Source organism: Typopeltis vanoorti, chromosome 4 (genome assembly GCF_054136105.1).
Source record: "Typopeltis vanoorti isolate ZY-2024b chromosome 4, IOZ_Tvanoo_1.0, whole genome shotgun sequence".
Lineage (NCBI taxonomy): Eukaryota > Metazoa > Arthropoda > Arachnida > Uropygi > Thelyphonidae > Typopeltis > Typopeltis vanoorti.
Genome location: NC_143552.1, coordinates 168,409,734 through 168,423,247, shown reverse-complemented (window position 1 = coordinate 168,423,247; position 13,514 = coordinate 168,409,734). Strand labels below are relative to the sequence as shown.

Here is a 13,514-nt window from a genome sequence, read left to right as displayed (position 1 = left end):
CTCTGTAATTAACTTTTTGACATTATCTGGATAAATGAAGTAATACTGTGGATCAGAGAGAAAAGGGGGGGGGAATAAATATAGCAAAGAAATCATGGGAAAAAAAAAAAAAACTTCCACAAATTTTTGGATATTTGTAGCCTTAAACAAATGATGTATATCACTACTTACATGTATCTAAACCTGAAATCTTATTTCTTAGAGTGCCTAATCAGCACCACAACTATCTGAAGTATACTCTATGGCAGTATGTTCTGTCAGAAAGATTAAATTTGTGCATGTGTCAAATTTATTGCGGACTCATTTTCTTCTACTATTGACTTGGTGGTTCTTCTAGAACTGGAAAATTCTGAACTTTTGTTGGGGGGGGGGGGCAATTATTCCTAGATTGTGTCAGCTGTTGGAGTTGTGTGTTATAGGTGGTGCTTAATTGCACCACCCATCCATTTAGCATGAGGGCAGGTGTTTGTTTTATGTTGTTCACTTCCACACTTTCCACAAGGTGTTATATACTGCTCAAGCACATGTCCTAAGGCAAGTGATGTGAAGTCATTAGCTTCTATATACAAGTTGCCCAGTCCTGAAAATACTTCAGGTGCAAACTTTGTTTGCTTACACTTGGATAAAGGATTAAACCAAGTATATAATTTTTTTGGTATCTTTAATTTAAAGCACATGTCCTGTTTGCATACAGTTTCTGCATTTTATTTGTGAACACTTTGTACTAAGATGGTCATGTGATTCATACCTAAAACATTGTCTTCTAACTCGGATAATTTGTTATGACTCTTGCTGATCCAATGAATACAAAATTGGGGACTGGACTTTTCATTTCTATTGAAAAAATCACCTCTCCTAATTTCCAGTCTGGGTTGTCTATATCATTTGGTGTTGTGGACCACACTCCACTTGGAAAAAACCTTACATATAACATTGTCGCTGTTTTTGATGTATTCTAAGGGAGGGAAAGAGAGAGCAAAAGGCATGATTGCATTTTATATCATGCAAGCTGTTTTTAACGCTTTCAAAATCAGTTTTTGATATATCTTGCTTGCAACTATTTTGGGCTTTTATATAAACATAAAAGGAAGATGGAGATTTTGATAAAAGCCATTTGTGATATGCCCGATTCTTTTCCTATAAAGCCCTAGTACACCTCTCGAACTAAAATTATATATATATTGGTTATGGAAAATCTTGGAGTTTGCATTAATTGAGTACTGCATGATTGGTTAAATAAAGAGGAATGGAGTTTACTGTCTTCTACAAAACTATCGATAGTATTTGTGGTCATTGAAAAAATAGCTTTAATATATAGTAGGAAGAGGGAAGGTGAAGGCACAGAGCCTGGCAAATCCCAGCACTGATAGAGAAATCTGAAGAAAGGGCATCAACCATCTACTGTAACATGCACTGAAATACCATGAAGGAAAGGCAATTATTCAATTGCAAAGGACTATTACCTGTCATATGATGTTATCATTGCAAGGATACCAGTACATCTCACTTAATCAGATAACAACAAAAATCCAGTGGATTTTGTTGTCTGAGATCTACTGTGGAACAAGATTGATGGAATCCATACTGGTGATCACTAATTAATTAGTGAGCCTCCTGGTAGCTGTTGATTATTTTCTCTGTTGTTTTTGAGAGTACTGAGTGAGAGCAGTAGGATAGTTTGATGGCTAACTTACCTTCCTTTAAATTAAAGATGCCAAGAAATTATCTTCTTGGTTTCATCCTTTATCCAAGTGTAAGCAAACAAAGTTTGCATGTGAAGTAACTTCATTACTGGGCTACTTGTATATAAAAGCTAATGATTTCACGTCAATTGCCTTAGTATTCCACAATGCAACACACATATCCTTACAGATGTGTATAATGCTATGCATTGTGGGAAGTGTCACTACTCAGACCAGTTTAGGCCTTTATTGAGGTCTCAGTGGGAGCAAGACCCAGAAGTGATACCGAGGAAATATGACTTCTGCATTAATCTAACAGATAAGCTTAGGTTATTATTCATGACTTATTTTTTAACAGTATTAACAACACCAAGCAATTTTATCAAAAGATGTTTTATTAACTGCTCATATTTTACTGATTTGAAATTCAGCAAAATATAAGCAGTTATTATTATTATTACACAAAGAGATTGAGACACAAAGACTGATCTAGGAGGTCCTTTTATCATACACACAGTTTATCATACCATGACTTAAACACACTCAAATTCTCTGCAGACAACACACTTCAGGCATTCCAATCATTCACAACTCTCCATGCAAAAAACCTGCTTCTCACACACCCTCTTAGTACAGTTTCCAGGGATGATGACCTCTGGTTCTTCCCTGACCTCCCACTGTTTTTCTGTAGAAAACCTTGCCAATATTGATCCTATAACAACCCCTTACTAACTTGTAGGTCTCTATCATATCTCCCCTCTTCCTCATATCCACTAGACTCTGTAAATTGCATCTTCTCGATCCTCATATTCGGCATTCCAGAGGTCAGAAACTACCTTAGTCTGTCACCTCTATATCCTTTCCAACATCTCTTTGCACTTTCGAAAACCAGGCGACCCTGTGCACAATAGTCCATGTGTGACCTAATCAAAGCTTTATACACTGGAACAAGAATCTCCCTACTTCTACAAGTCAGTATCTGCTGCATCATTCCCAGAAGTCTTTGTGCTGTCTTCACAGTTTGGCAATGTGTCCCCTAAATTTCAGATCCTTATTTACTATCATCCCAAGATCTCTTATTTCCTCCACCTCTGACAATATATCCCTACCAAGCATAAATTCTACATCACATCTTTGTTTCCCAAATTTTAAACCCTTAAGTTTTGCAACATTAAACTCACATCCCCATTCCCGTGCCCATTCATTCAATTTATTCAGGTCTTCTTGTAAGGCCACCACATCTTCTCTACTCTTCATAGTTTGTCCTAACTTTGCATCATCTGCAAACAACTGAATAATCTCCATCCAAATCTTTGCCAGTATCATTAACATACAAGTTACAGTAATGGCCTTGAGGTACACCACTAGTGACTTTCCTTTTCCTGGATATTGTTCTCCCACACAACTTGCTGATACCTATCAGATAGCCACTCTCTGATCCAATGCATTAATCTAATATCCAACCCCAGCTATAGTTTGACTATCTACTTATCATGTGGTAATCTATCAAAAGCCTTTGAGAAATCTAAGTATATTACTGTGTATCCATCTCCTCTGTCCAAAGAAGTTGTCACCTTATTATAATAAGTAAGTAGATTACTAAAACATGACCTCCCTTCAGCAAATCCATGCTGTCCATCAAAGATAATACCATTGCTGTCAACCCAATTCTGAATCCTAGTTCTCACAAGCTTCTCCAAACTTAACCACAACACCTGACATACAGATAGGCCTATAATTTGATGCGTGAGTTCCTGAAAGAACTCCCTATCACCTCCCTTATGAAACAGCACTATCTTGCCCTCCTTCCACTCGTTAGGAACTTGACCCCATGCAAGACTTATATTAAAAAAATATGTCAAGGCAGATGTCAACTCCCTGGCACATTCTTTCAGAATATGTGGTGATATATTATCAAGTCCCACAGCCTTATTAACATCAAGTTTGCTCAACTCACCCATACACCTCTTGCTCACTTACAGTCAGTCTCTCTCTCTCTCTTTCTTTCCCATCATCAACTGCTCTCAATCTCTCCATGAAGTCACATTCACAAAAATGAAAGACCTTTATGAACTGCTCATTAAGTATCTCCCCTATATCTTCCACAACAGCTGTCCTTATACCATTTTCTCCAATCACTGTCATCCTTCCATAATTATCTTCTTTTTTCACTGCTACATATCAAAAGAACTCCCTAAGATTCTTTTTTTTTTGGCTTCTTTAGCTAACTGCTGCTCATACCTTACTTTTTCTACCCTTACCAACCAAGTCACCTGCCTTTTCTGGTCTTTGTAATCCTCATGGAATTGGCTATTACCACTTCTCTTATGCTTCCTCCATAATGCCCTTTTTCTCTGTATTGCATGCATAATCTCTTCATTCATCCATTTCACACCTACCATATTTAACCTTCTGATCTTTGGAATACATTTAGACATTCCTTCTACTAGATAGTTCTTGAATATCCCCAAGCTGCACTGAGCTCTTCATAATCACTACTCTTGTAGTTCCACATATACCCTTTTCTCACGGAGGTCCTCACACTGCTGGAGCCACCCAGATAATCACTTCATGGTCACTCTCACCAATTGGACACCTCATTTACAATTACATCCTCTGATGAGATGATCAAATCCAAGACCCTCAAATCCTCATGTGCCCTCTGTTACATACTGTCTGAGGTAGTTGTCCCTCAAAAACTCAAGAAACTCATTTTCTTTACTTCCAGTTGTTATCTCATCATCCCAATCTATATTGCCATAATTAAAATCACCCATAATGATTACCTTTTCTTATTTGCTTGGCTAATTTGATTATGCATTTCATAGTCACTATCAGTTAGCCGGGTCTGTAACAACGTCCAACCAAGTATTTCATTCCATTCACCTCTATCTCACACCATACTGCCCCAAAACCAGTGGCACTATTTCCCTCTTGCATCTCTACTTTGTATGGACATAAAGCTTTCTTTATCATCAATAGCACTCTCCCTCCCTTTTTACCCTTTCTATCCTCATGAAACACATCATACCCTCCCATCTCTATTCCTGTCAGGATGTCGTCCTCATCCAACCATGTCTCATTTATTAGAACAATTTTTGGGTGAACAGACTCAATTAATGCAACCATTTCATCTGCCTTGTTTCTTACACTTCTAGCATTTGTATACTAACACAGCAGCTCATTCCTGGATCTATAGCTAGTTCCACTGATACCACTCAGTCAACGTGATTTCTCCTTGCTCTACTCAAGCCATTTCCCTTTCTCCTTATTCATTTTAGAACCCTCTTCAAATTCAACTGTTTCCTCTTGATCCCAGGTAGTTCCCTTCCTTTCCTGTCTACATATGCATTCGCATCCTCTTGGAGCATCCACCTTTCTCACGCTATGTTGTTTGGTGTTGTTAATACTGTTAAAAATAAGTCATGAAGGACCTCTGCATTACTTCAATGTTGGTATCACATCTGGGTAGTGGGCCTGACCATATACATATCTGTTAGGATATGTGTGTTGCATTATGGGATACTAAGGCAATTGATGTAAAGTCATTAGCCTCTGTATACAAGTATCCCAGTTGTGAAATTACTTCACACACAAACTTTGTTTGCTTACACTTGGATAAAGGATGAAACCAAGAATATAATTTCTTGGCATCTTTAATTTATAATTATTATTATTTGTGACACCTCCAAGGAGTCCGTAGACTCATCGCGGGAGGATACCTACTGTACAACTGTCTGTATAGTAGGTATCCTTTCACCACAACACCGAACCTCTACTACCAATCATCTACATCAACGCCATCTACTGACCACCACCACAACTAGCATTTTTTGTCTATAAATTGCGTGTGTTCTGAAGGGCCGATTTGTCTGTATGCGGGATGAAAAATCCGGGTTTCTGGGAGAGAAAAACCCTGCTACCTCCATATTTGATCGGCTAACTCACCTTTGATTGAAAAAAAATCCACATAAGGATTCCTCCCGTCACAACGAGAATTGAAGTTAGGCCTTTTCCAATCAAAGGGCGCGACTTACCATCATTCTTCCAATTGCGCTACAGAGGTGACTTCATATATAACCAACTGAAAAAACTTTTAATGGCTTATCTCCAGACAAGTATGGTAACTTGAACTGATATAGGATGGATGTTAATAATGGAAGGAAATAACTGAGGGGGATGCTGTCTTTACTAGAAGGTTTATTGGCATCTAGATGGTGAAAACTTTTCTAGTATCATTCAGGCATAACATCAAAGTAGGTATACAATGTTCATGGTATACTAGGAGGTCGTTTTCTTGATGATTTTCTTATCTGTTAGCCCATATATGAAATTTAAAAGATGCATTTAGTGATTTTCTTTAGATATCACCATAAGCCATTATTTTATATACTTCTCATTATTCTGAATTTTATGTGTGTGGGGGAGGGATCTACATTAGCCTGTAGGGAAATGTTCATGTTTTCTCCTATTTTCTCATCATCATGATTTTCAAGGATTGGCCTAGAGTGGCTTGTTCTGGCCTTAGACGTCATCGTTGAATCTCTTTAGAGGACATCCTGCTTTTCTTCTTCCTAATGGTTTGTAATTTAAAACTTGTTTTGGTAATATTTCTGTTCAACGTATTCCATCCATTCGTGTTTATATTTTTTATATTTTTACTGATTCCTAGTTTAATTCTTTCATAATTTCTTCATTTCTTTTGTGATCAAATAGAGTATAATTTGCAGTTTTTCTCATAAACTTCATTTCAACTGTTATTAATCTTTGTTTGTCTTTTTGCTTTATTGTCCAGATTTCATTTACATACAATAGGACTGGTAGGGCTAATGTATTGTATACTTTTAGTCTGGTTTGTTTTTGAACTAGGTTAGGTTTAAATATAGAGTTAATTATACCTGTTATTTTTAAATATTTAGCAATTTTTAGGTTTATATCTTATTCATTTTCATATGTAATAATATGTAGTTAAATAAATTCACCTGTTTTACAATCGTGTTATCTATTACTTTTATTAGTTCTTATTGGATCTTGTCCTTTAAAGGCCATCGTTTTTGATTTTTTTCTGTTGATATTATCATTCCATAATTTTTGGCTATTTCATTTAAATTTAAAATAGCTTTGTAAGTTATCTTCAGAATTTGTAATTATTATTTGATCATCATCAAAAAGGAGAGTGTTTAAGTTCACAGTAGGAGAAAGTTTTGAATACCTTGATGGAAATTTTTATTATTATTTCATATAAATAAATATTAAAAAGAGTTACTGAAAGGGGACATCCCTGTCGGACTTCTTGGTTTATCTCTCTCTCAGATATAATAGTTCATAATTTAATCTTATTTGCATTTGATTGTTTTCATATATACTTAAGATAGCTTTTAGGATATTCTTTGGTATTTGTCTTTCTTTTAATATGTTAAATAAAATACTTTTAACTTTATCAAATGCCTTTTCAAGTCAATAAATGTAATATGTGTTTCTAAATTGTATTCTCTTCTTTTCTCTGTTATTAATTTTAGGCAAAAGACCAGGTCTCTACATGATCGTCCTTTTCTAAATTCATTTTTTTTTCTCTTTTCTAATTATGAAAATACCAATTTGGAACTTTTCTTTTCATCTGGCTCTGGTTAGCCTTAGGCATCAATTGCTTGCATCATATTGAATTATGAGAAAATTTTAAATGATTCTAGAACAAACTTAATTACTAAACATCTGCAAAGGATAAAGTGGTAATTATCAGTTAGTTTTAAACTGTCAGATGAATTCATATTGACTATCCTAGATATTTAAAAAGATTAGAACTGTAGTTTGTGCATGTACCAAGGCCCATATTTGATAAATGAGTGCCTGATACAAAATATAATTTTTTTGTGTGTTAAACAGTTTTAATGTCTGTGTTAATAAAGGACACTTGATCACGTATCCTTGTACTCATGGTCATGCCTTATTAGAATATTTTATAAATTGTTTTATAGAATAAGAGCATTTTAAGAAAATAAAATATTTTGATAAAGTGACCATTATACAAGCAATATTTTATTTGCGCCAGTCACTTAAGCTACCTTCTAGTTACAAAAAGAGGGATTTTTCTTGGTTTGCAGTGCAAAACTCATATCATGCTCTGATTTCTCCTTCCTTCTGTGTTGTTCCTCAGCCTCCTTCATTATATCTTTTGCATAATTTTTTCCCTCTGATTCCGCTGTTATCTGTATTTTTTTTTTTTGTGTGTGTGTGTGTGTGTGTGTGTGTGTGTGTGTGTGTGTGTGTGTGTGTGTGTGTGTGTCATATAGTCATTCATTTCACCCTGAACTTATCTATTCATCCTTCTCTCTCTCTCTCTCTCTCTCTCTAGGGATGCAGTTTGTCATTGTTTTTATCAAATATTTCTTAATTAACTATCATTTCATAATTAACCACTTTTTTTTTTGTATCAGTCCTATTTACCATAAACTACCTTCTAAATCTGCCTTATAATCCACATAGATCCTTTTTTTTCTTGAGACTTAAAATTGCTTGCTCACTCCCAAGTCAAGACCATGGAAGACCCTTTCCAACTAAGAGGGAACTGTCTTATTTGGGTCACATTGTCTCACACTGATCACATCCAAAATACCTGATATTTACTACATGTTGCCTTTAGTTGCTTGTGATAATTATTCCTCAAATTCCTAATGGCATACATGACCAAAAATGATAACTAAATTAGGATTTGTTTAAAGCAGAACAAGTAACATGTGCAAAATACTATAATGTTGCCATCTTGCTGTTGTACAGTTCATTTTATTCATTGAAGCATTATTTTCTAAATTCTAAAGTAAAGCAAATTTTATTAATGCTTTGTATATGTATATTTATGTTTGTTCATATCACATGAACAAACATAGCAGTAGTCAGACTATTTTGGTTAAAGGAAAAAAAAAAATAATAATAATAATATCTTTTTAGTCATGAAAGGCTGCTAATCATTCTTATTTAACAGTGTCTTATAATAAATTGGCTGTATTAATGCATGTGACTAATATGAAGTATCTGTTACAAGAGCTAAATAATTTTGAAATTAAAACAGTGAAAAATTACACAAGAATATGAATTAAAGAAAAGAAAAGCTACTTTGAGTAATATATATATATATATATATATCATATTCTGACTGTATGCACAGGGTCATTATGTGAACACTATACATTTGATCATCATGGTGTAGAGCAGTGGTTTCCAACCTTTTTGACTCGCGGAACCCTTTTTAGAGTCAGTTTCTATGGCGGAGCCCCTTAGGTCCATTCAATAAACTCAATTCCTCCAATTTCATCATTACATCCAATTCAATTCAAATACATATTCGTTCATTACTTGTTATTCGAAATTTTTATTATTCATTATAGAAGACAATTCCTATTTAATTGTACTAACTAGAGTGCACTGTAGTGCAACAGTAGGCCTAAATTAAGACATAACTTAAAATAACATATAAATGTTTAATGGAACACCTGTAGTTGCATTTTTTTGCACAGTTTTCTTATTTTAGGTTCAATTGATGATAATTGCAGGCGAGAATGGCTAGTTCTTCATTTAAGCGGTTTCTGTATTTTGTTTTGGTACCTGTATAGGTGGAGAATCCCGCTTCACAGAAATATGTAGTTGAGAAAGGCAGCAATACTAATTTTGCTTTCTCAGACAAGATTTTGAATTCATCTGGTAAATGCAGCCAAAACTCCAGTAAACTTTGGTTTTGAAACGCGATTTTTAGTTCGCTGTGGGATGTCAAATCTATGAGGACCTCGTATTCCGCTGAGTTTAAGCTGGGCGGTTTTTTGTTCACTCTGAACACATTCAGTACCCATTTAAAGTCATCAAGCACCTTCTCTTGAGCTGTCGGAAAATAATGTTCAAACGAGTCTTTCAAAGCTTCGAAATGCGCCTGAATATTTTTCTGTATTTTTTCTTGAATCTTGATGTTATTTTCATTTAACACGTTCATTGCCAAGCTGAAAATTGGATTTTGTGTGGTGGCCAAATTTTTTTTACTTGATAGCGACGTCCACGCGATAACGTGTGATCGGCCACCAGATGAGAACTAGCATCACGCGATATCGCGTGATTGGCAATGAACATGCTGAGGAGCTTTTTGTGAGAGGGAAGCAATCGATATCTTCCTTTTCCATGCACTCCAACCAATACATAAATTTCCTCTTAAAAGAAGACACTTTGGCGGCATTTGCATCAAAAACTGTGGCAGTTTTTCCTTGCATTGATAGATTTTCATTTCGTTCATTTTGCTAAAAATTTCGGCCAAATACGCCAGTTTGCACACCCAATCGTCATCATTTAAAACCATCACCAATAGAGCATTACGGTACATGAAAAATGCTGCTGCCTCTGAACGTAGTTCCATCAAACGTGTCAACGCTTTTCCTTGAGACAACCACCTTACTTCAGTGTGCAGCAGGAGGGACTCATGGTGGCTTCCCATATCTTCACACATTAGTTTGAAGAGCCTGCTTTTAAGAGGTTGCAATTTTATATAGTTTATTATTTTTATGGCATCATTCAACACTATCAAAAGCTCAGATGGCATTTTTCTCGAGGCTAGTGTGTCTCTATGAAGAACGCAATGGCTGCTGCTACATTTCTTTGCCTTATGTTTAATTTTGGAAATGGCTCCAGGCATTGTGACCCATCATTGCCTTTGCACCATAAGTGCATATATCTGCACAGTTTTCCCACGGTATTTCATTTGATGAGAAGAATTCATCCAAAAGATTAAATATTTCACCCCCTGATGTGTCGGTTGGTAGTGGTCTGCAAAGAAGAAGGTCCTCCTGATAGCTTTGTAAGTAAACATAACGAACAAATACCATTAAAACTGCCAACCCAGCGACATCAGCCGATTCATCCATTTGTAGTGCGAATTTGGTACACCTGATGCGACTGACAAGCGTCTCTTTCACGTCATCAGCCATATCTCTGATTTGTCTAGCAACGGTGTTATTTGATAAAGGAATGTTGGAGACTAACTTAACAGCTTTTTTATCAAGCAAACACTTGACAATATCGATTGTACAAGGCTTAATAAGAGTCTCTGCAATGGCATGAGCTTCACCAGCTCGAGCTACATGGTAACTTATTAGGTAGGAAGCTTCCGGTACTTTTTCATTATCGATTTTAGCAAGTGTTGTCATAGTTTTCTGTGAAGCCAAAATTTCATTGCACATCCTCTTGAAAAAAACCAGACAGTTTATCTTTCAACTCGGGATGGTTTCCCTCGAAATGATGCCGCAGTTTAGCAGGAAACCTGGAGCTGTTGGTTAACACATTTCCACAAATCACACAGAGAGGCCGACCATCATTTGTTTTTGTGAATGCCATATTCAAGTAACTTTCTTCGTGTTTTCGTTTTTTATTGGGGGGGGGTCTTTCCCCCACTGCCCCACTTCTGTCGTGTTTTGCAAACAATGATTGAGGTTGTGCCGCAGATTCAGAAATAGTTTCTTTTGCGGAAAGCTCTTCTGACAAACAAACGCTGGAGTGCATTACTTGGTTATCATCTTTTTTTGTCGTTGGCACATCTGGCAAAGTAATGGAGTGAGCTGCTGGTTTGTCCTCCTTTTCAAATATAAGATCTTTTTTCTTCAAAGTACCTGTTGTAAGCCAGCGATCCATGCCTAAAAGAAAATCATGCAGGAATATGAGAATAACTGACTTTATCTTTCATAACCCAGGATACAAAATAAAGCAAATAAAAATTTTATAACAAAATACAAATACTATACATATACAAATCCTTCACATTATGAAGGAATGTGGTATTAAACCTGATATCAAAATTGGAGATGTTAATGTCAGCTCTTTGCTTTATGCGGATGATGTTATACTTCTAAATAAATCTGCTACAAGTCTGCAAGATTCTCTGACTAAATTGCATAGCTGTTGTAATAGATATGGTATGAAGGTCAGCAATAAAAAGACAAAGACAATGAAAATAGGCAGAATCATTGAAAATGTCAACTGTGTTGTGAATGGAGAACCTGTGGAACAAGTAAAACATTTCAGCTACTTAGGCACAATTTTTACTGAAGATGGTAAACTAAATATAGAAATAGACAACAGAATCAGCAAAGCTGGTATCGTGGGAAGTCAATTGAATAAATTCATATGGAATAAGAAAGAAATTAGTCGGAACACTAAATTAGCTGTATACAAGACTGTGTTCAAACCAATTTTAACTTATGGATCTGAGAGCTGGGTCAGAAGTAAAACACTTGACCAAAGACTAGAGACCGCAGATATGAGAGTCCTGAGAAAGATTAGAGGCGTGAACAGATGGCATCAATGGCAATATCATATTAAAAATGAGGATATTAGGAAAGAACTTGACATTGTCAGCATCCAGGAATGCATTAGCAGAGCTAATCTCAGATGGTATGGTCACTTAAATAGAATGGGAGAGGAAAGATTAGCAAAACAAGTGTTCTCTGCCAGGTTGGCAGGAAAACGACCCAGAGGAAGACCAAGATATAGGTGGATTGATATGGTACAAAGTGCCTTAGACGATAGAAATATAAGATCTGATAATGTTGGAGTCTTGACAAGTAACAGACTGATTTGGAGGAAAATTGTAGATAGGAAGTTAGTAATGATGTAATTTTTTCATGTGGTACTGTCATATCCTGTACACCCCTTGAGGGTACATGGCAGGAATTTGATGATGATGATGATGATGAATACAAATACTTACCTACTTGAAAACCAATGAAAGCACCTGAGTCAATCAAATGTAACGTTTGTCTACCGGAAATGTATCGCAGTAGTTCGAGGTTCGAACGGATGAGTAGAACAAAACACACTTTATTAATGAACACTTACTAACTACACAACTAAACACTCACAAAGGGGTCAAACGCACAGAAAACTCGTGGAAGAATCACTATGAAAATTCACCGTGAAGTGATTGATTGATTCTACTTTTTGTTTCTTATTCTTTAATTTCATTCAATTTTTATTTATTTTATTTTCCTGTAGCAGCTGCAGAGCCCCTGGGAAGTGCACGCGGGGGGGGGGGGGGTCCTAAGGGCTCTGCGGAGCACAGGTTGGGAACCACTGTTTAGAGAATACTGTGCAAATTATTAAGATTGGTGACCACAAACATTGTAAATTGTCATGTACATTTGTCCACTAATTTACATAATTTCTCAAAACAAATTGCCTCATTGTCAAAAATTCAATTTTTATGGTATTTTGTGAATTTTGTTGCAATAGTGATTCATTAATAGGGTCTTTCTTACCTACCTCTACATGCGTTCTGCAACCTCTGGTGTATTGGGATTGATATATAAGAGTTAAAATTAGAGAATCTCAAAAAACAATTATGATGCTAGCAGATAGATAACTAAGTCATTTGTTCATTGTACAAAGAAGATCTGTTTCACATTAGTGTAGTGACAGTTAACATGGTTTTACTGATCCTAAGTTAATATATAAATTATTCTTATTGCATGAATTTGTTGAATAAAATAATCTCTTAAGTTGTCTATATGCAGTTATCCAAAATGTGTATTATCATTTATAATTGCTTCATACTTATTCTTAGTTAAGCTATGTTAAGTGATCTGATTCTTATTTATTGTGGGGACAGGTGCTGTGTTTCAGTATAATACCAACTAGTAGTGTCCATATTCCAACACAGTAGTACTCTCCATAATTTTGTCATGATAAATGTTGATCACCATATAACAGCAGAAGAAAGAATTTGAATATTGTTTCAATTATAATTTTCATCTGAAATAAATATCACTAAATGAAGTGTTATTCTGAAAATATTCAAATTGTACTTTA

The 13,514-nt window shown here is 35.6% G+C and overlaps 2 protein-coding genes across 3 annotated transcripts in view; one reads left to right on the top strand and one right to left on the bottom strand.

The window, feature by feature from the left end:
* The window catches only part of Mer (ezrin/radixin/moesin family protein merlin), a 488,739-nt gene that overhangs the window by 460,276 nt on the left and 14,949 nt on the right, over positions 1 to 13,514 (top strand). The gene's annotated exons all lie outside the window — the stretch shown is intronic.
* LOC150107836 (zinc finger BED domain-containing protein 5-like) lies at positions 10,325 to 10,861 on the bottom strand. Its single transcript, XM_090392196.1, has one exon. It carries the CDS (start codon positions 10,859 to 10,861, stop codon positions 10,325 to 10,327), a length of 537 nt encoding a protein of 178 aa, XP_090248322.1.

What these genes read in the sequence shown, in the direction of transcription:
- LOC150107836 (XM_090392196.1), bottom strand. Translation starts at nt 10,861, where the DNA reads ATGACAACACTTGCTAAAATCGATAATGAAAAAGTACCGGAAGCTTCC.